Below are 6,000 nucleotides of genomic sequence, written 5' to 3' on the forward strand. Positions count from 1 at the left end.
TCAAGTACAGAAACAGAAGGAAAGAGGTCGCAACCATGACTGGCTATGCTGATAAAATGGTGTTACAACAGCTTCTAAAAGGCCAGGGATAAAGTAACACTGGATGATGGTCATCCTCAGTCTAGCCAAATCTTGCCAAGGGGAAAGCACTTCGTGATTCTCCCTGTTACTAAATCGGGCAACATTACCCACAATCCCTCTTCAGGACGGTGGCCAGAGTGAAACATTCCAACATCAACCTGTCATTACTGCCTGCAAGGGTGAGAACTAAGTGGCCAGGAATAAAGATGTGTTAACCTTATTCTCCATAAAGGTCAGGTTAACATATCCCTGGGGGCTGGGGCTGCCGGAAGGACAACCGTGACCATTAAATGGTTTTGTTCCCTGCAAATGGGTACAGATGCCACACTAAAACTCTCGGTATCGAGGCCATGATTAGAGATTAATCATTTTGTACTTGGCTTCGATTACTTATGCTGTTGTAAGAGATATGATTATTCCAATGTGTGTTTGTTCACACTATATAAAGGCAGCTGCATCAGAACAGATGCATATTCTCACTGATAGTGAGCTGGGGTGTCTTTGATGTGCCCGTCTTTTTGCAACTGCAAGGGCAGCACATCTGACAAATAAATTTTCCTCTCAGCATCCCAGCTGCCCTGATTATGATAGGGGCAGAGGCCACTGCAGGCTAATGTTGGTAAGAGAGAGGATCCAGGGATTTTTCCGGGGAATCAAAAAGGAACGTGCAGGGTTTAGGCACTAAAGAAGAAATCAGGCTTTGGGGACTGCTGAAACGATTGCACAGAAGCTGAAAACGTAGTGCTGTTCTTATAACTCCACAGAGGCTCACACAACTGGCCTTGCGCATCCAGCCTCAGAACAACCCCAGGGAGGTGGCTACCTTCTGAAGGAGCTGTGGGATTCACTCTGAGCTCACCTTGGGCAGCGAGAGGAGACATGTGCTGATGACTCCGGCGATGGATCTGGTGGCGGTAGGCGTACACGGCGAGGACCAGGACCATGATGCACCCCATGATCCCTCCGGCCACGGGGCCCACGGGGGCGCTCTTAATCATGTTTAACGTGATCACCTCATCGCCTTCAGTGAAATAAACAAAAGGAGACTCCTTGTTACGACTTTCCAAGTGCAGTAGGCGGTGTGGAGGAAAGGGGGTGGTGAGGTGGGAAGGCACAGCCCGGGAAGGGGGTTGGGGAAGATAAACAGCTGCGTCAAGCCTCGGATTTCTCTAAGAAGCCCCACCAGAACGTGGGAGTAGAGGCTTCGTTTAATTCCTGGTTCTCAAATGTTGGTTGCCAGGCAGAGCAAGAACACAAATGGCAAGGACTGCCAGAACCAGTGAGCACATGAGAAGGGCTACTTAAGTATGCGGCACCCGGTGCTTTCAGAGCCCCGGCTCCCTGAGGAGGGAGCGCCTCTTGCAAGACAGAAAAAGTCACCTAGTGCAGAGGCAAGGGCTACGTGGGCCTCTCAGGAGGGTCACGGACTGATCCACTGAAATAGGGGGCTCTGGGTACAAGAAATACGTGCCATACAGACTGCGTTTCAAAGTTTATGGGTTCCCTTTAAAACTCCATTTGTATCCTAGCACTCTGGGAGGCCGAGACGGGCGGATCATTCTGAGCTCAGGAGTTCGAGACCAGCCTGAGCAAGAGTGAGACCTCATCTCTACTAAAAATAGAAAGAAATTAGCCAAACAACTAAAAATAGAAAAAAAATTAGCCGGGCATGGTGGCGGGTGCCTGTAGTACCAGCTACCTGGGGGGCTGAGGCAGGAGGATCGCTTGAGTCCAGGAGTTTGAGGTTGCTGTGAGCTAGGCTGACGCCACGGCACTCTAGCCGGGCAACACAGTGAGACTCTGTCTCAAAAAAAAAAAAAAAAACAACAACAACAAAAAAATCTCCATTTGTACTTTCCAGATAGGAAACTGTAGGTAGCACATAAAATGATTTCTTGGAGCTAGGTCACTTCAGCTGTGGCCTCACCTGGTTCAATAGTAATACGTCAATTCAAAACCCTTCCTCACATATGAGCATTGCTTCTTTAGACAGGCTGATATAAGAAATGTTAAAAATCAAGGTATTAGCTAAAGGCTTAAATATCTGAGTCAACTGCCAGCTAAGAATTAGGACTTGGTGTTAATTCTAGAAAGACACTAAAAAAAAAAAAAAAAAAAGCTCAGGAAAGGGATATAGTCTCCTTGGCAGTATTTTCAAGGTCTTGGAGACCGATCCCAGGGGCGTTCTTCCCTATGGTGTCCTTGTTCTCAGCCTAGGCTGCCCTAGCCACATCAGGTAGCTGTGGCTTCTGTTGGCCCCAAGCCCCTAAATATTGATTTGTAGCTATAAGACTTTCTGCCTTGCAAAAGCTGTGAGTGAAGGCTGCAGCAGGAACTAGATGTGCAGTGGTCAGCCCTGCACTTCTGACAGCTGGCACACACATCCACACAGAATCCGGAGTGTAGCCATGCGGAAACGAGCCCTGATATTTCTCAGAGCAAGCTTTATGGGAATGAGGCCCAGGCTTGCAGAATTTGGCAGGACAGATGGCCACTCTCTCTGCACAGAATATCTAGCCAGCTCCGAAGGCAATTATCTGCCGCGGTTTTGTAACTAAAGACTACTACTGGCAAAGGAATCAGGAAATTTGGGTAGAGGTTTATTTTTAAACCATTCTAGTATACAGGCAGGAAGATATGTATTCAAGAATCAAATTGTTCTGGGCTCCCAACAAACATACCTATTGCTCCCATGTCATCAACATAGGGACTTTTGGCTCCCACAATCCCCCCGAAGCATTCCTTCTGGGGTGCACAGTAGGATTTGTCCAGATGAGTCTTTCCATCACTGTCCACCATGCACCACTCACAATCCAGCACCCCAAAACAGTCCCTGCAAGAAAGACAGTGCTTGGTGTTCTCAAAAGCAGTGTGGGGCAGGAGGGAACATAGAGGCTTGTTCTTCAGACAGCTCTTAAGATCTCCGTTACTTACTAGTGCCGTGGAATTCTTGAGCTTTAGTTTCCTTCCTTCTAAAAGGAGAATGGCAACAGTCCAACAGGGGATAACTGTTTTATGCCTCTCAACTTGGAAGAGAGAGAGAGAGCTAAAACTGTTCTCTGTGAATTAAATGATACCCACACATCATGGATTAATGGGGGGTTATTCAAAACCATCTTAAAAGACCAGATGGAAATGGCTGCAAGGTTTGTCAGACTTTGGCCTACCATCTCCCAAGTGTGTGGTCATTTGAAAAAGAAAAGGAAGGAAATAAATAAGTCTGGAGAATACTAGGCCAGTTATATAGATTTCCCAACTGCCAAATTCTTAGAGCCTTTAATAAATTATTAATTAATACATGCATTGTGACTCTCTTAAAAGAATGAATGCAATGTCAGTGTTTCACAGACTTAATTGACTTGGAACGATGGCATAACGTCCCAAATTAATCAATCTGATGCCAGATCTTTCCTCTGCTAAAGTACACACCAAAAGTAGGGCAGGCTGTCCCTTCTACACACAAACTCTGTTAGTCAAATGGCGACCTGAAGCTGCAATAAACTAATCACCCACCTCCGCCATGTGGTCTACCACAGCCACCGTTTCCAAGATGCCTAGTCCAAAACACCTGCTCCCACCCAGGGAGTGGGGAGGGAGAATGGGGCAAGTAGTTTTTATTATAGTTCTCAAAACTACTATGAAGCAGATCTGCTGCCATAGAAAGGAAAATTACTGAGCTTAGAAAGATCACATATAGAGGCTGAGCACAGCGGCTCACACCTGTAATCCTAGCACTTTGGGAGGCCCAGGCAGGTGGATCATTTGAGCCCAGGAGTTTGAGGTTGCTGTGAGCTATGATGATGCCACTGCACTCTAGCCCTGGCAACAGAGTGAGACCCTGTCTCGACAACACCAACAACAAAAAAAAGAAAAAAAGAAAAATCACACATAGAGCCTGGATTGCTCGGTCTGTTTCTGGAGTCCCCATTCCCTTGCTTTGCTTCTTTATGACACATCCCTTCATGCTTCTTTCATTTCAAGAAAAACAGTCTCATCCACAGATGAGACTACTAACATATTGTACAAATGCTATGTAGCGGTAGTAAGTGGGAACTAGACAACATTTAATCTGGTGGATAAAAGGCTTATGGAAATCAGTTTCAGATCTGAAAAACTGATACATCTTTTTAAAACGCCAAGAATGGTAATAATAAATATTAGCTGGAAAAGGTCCATGAGGCTACTGATCACTATTCATTCCTAGGTTCTGCTTACCCACTTTCCATCCGCTGACTGCACCTGCTGTTGACACATTGGTGAAGAGCGTCCTGCAGGCCTGGGTCCATAGCTGTGTATGTCACCGGCTCCTGGTGGACCTCGCAGCTTGGGTTTCTGTGCATGGAGAAAGGCTGGAGATTAGGACCAGCACCAGCACCAGCCACATTCCAAACTCATCATGCCCCTGGTCCTTGACAGATCTCAGTGTGAGCCCGGGCTTTGCCACTTAATGTAACCTTGGGCCAATTACTTAACAACTCTGAGCATCAATGCGTTCATCAGTATGTACAATAGGAATGATACAAATACACATGACACTCTTAAGTTCTAGAGAAGGAATTTATCACAATTTTATTTAACTGGTGTTAAAATTTGTCACTAACATCAATAAATAATGCTATATTATGCACGACCAAGCCCGCACATATGTGAAAAGCACCTGTATATTTATCTCAGGGTTAATTAAAAAACTAAATGACTAATGTGCATACAGTGCCTGATAAATGGCAGGCACTTAGTAAACACCTGTAACATTCTCACATTTTTCTGTATGTAGGACATACACTCTTAACACTTTTATAGCATTTAAAATTTAAACCTCAAAGTGGACATCATTTTATGGTACTATGGAGCTTGAAATCTGGCTCACTGAACAGTTTCATCATTAAAATAAATCATTGTTGTATGCCCCAACCCCCCCAAAATCTAAGAGACTCCATAGTATTTTGTGTGTGTGTGTGTGTGTGTGTGTATAAATAAATATTTAATATGTGTTTTTACCGGTTCTCTGCATTGGTGAGGTTGCCAGTACACTCATTGACCTCTAGAGGGCACTCACAAGGACATTCACATTCGTTTTGTTCCATTCTGAAAAGCAAAAAAAGAAAGAAAGTTACTACGTGGAGAGTCAATGACAAACTGTATATTGTACACGTACTGGGAGAGGAAATAAAGAAGCCCTGAGCTAGTTTAAAAGGACAGTAAAAAAGAAGTTATAATTAACACTTTAAATACACAATTGGCCTTAATCCATTGCTCTTTGTTTGGACCAATGATGCTACAAACAGCACAGCTCTAAATGCCTTTGTAATGGGGACTTCCCTCTTCTTCAGGACCTATACCAGCACTTTCTGTTTATTTTGTAGATGCCACTTCAAAATGCCTGGCATCAGAACAGATATTAAAGAGTGCGGTGAACAGAGAATATGACCCATCACATTTTTACCTGTGACAGTTGAGACACAGTCGGTCCACCATGCTGCAAGCACAGAAGGCAAGAGAGTCGCATGTTTCATTGACAATGCCAACAAATGCATTGGTTCCTGGGATCCTTGCCAGTCTGTATTTGGAACAGTGGCTGCCATGTACAAGGTTCGTCAAGTCCCCCTACAGAACAACCCAGGTGTCAGAAGTGATAGAGGGCAATGCAAAGATTCAACCTTACCTTGCTGAAAATAATCCTTCAACCACCTGCAGAAAATAGCTTAAAATAAAACTTTTTGTTTCTGATTACAAAAGTCACTGTTAAAATATAAACACAGGCCGGGCGCGGTGGCTCACGCCTGTAATCCTAGCTCTCTGAGAGGCCGAGGTGGGCGGATCGTTTGAGCTCAGGAGTTCGAAACCAGCCTGAGCAAGAGTGAGACCCCATCTCTACTAAAAATAGAAAGAAATTAATTGGACAACTAAAAATATGTAGAA

The 6,000-nt window shown here is 44.7% G+C and overlaps 1 protein-coding gene across 1 annotated transcript in view; it reads right to left on the bottom strand.

Annotated features, from left to right (window-relative positions):
* CACHD1 (cache domain containing 1) overlaps nt 1-6,000 on the bottom strand; it is a 210,536-nt gene that overhangs the window by 12,046 nt on the left and 192,490 nt on the right. Inside the window, exons 19-23 of the mRNA XM_012639326.1 lie at nt 5,525-5,685; nt 5,080-5,166; nt 4,297-4,413; nt 2,763-2,914; nt 941-1,102 (exon numbers count right to left, since the gene is read on the bottom strand). Of these exons, the coding sequence (XP_012494780.1) occupies nt 941-1,102; nt 2,763-2,914; nt 4,297-4,413; nt 5,080-5,166; nt 5,525-5,685 (679 nt within the window). The remainder of the gene's footprint in view (nt 1-940; nt 1,103-2,762; nt 2,915-4,296; nt 4,414-5,079; nt 5,167-5,524; nt 5,686-6,000) is intronic.

Source organism: Propithecus coquereli, unplaced genomic scaffold (genome assembly GCF_000956105.1).
Source record: "Propithecus coquereli isolate 6110/MARCELLA unplaced genomic scaffold, Pcoq_1.0 Scaffold14, whole genome shotgun sequence".
NCBI lineage: Eukaryota > Metazoa > Chordata > Mammalia > Primates > Indriidae > Propithecus > Propithecus coquereli.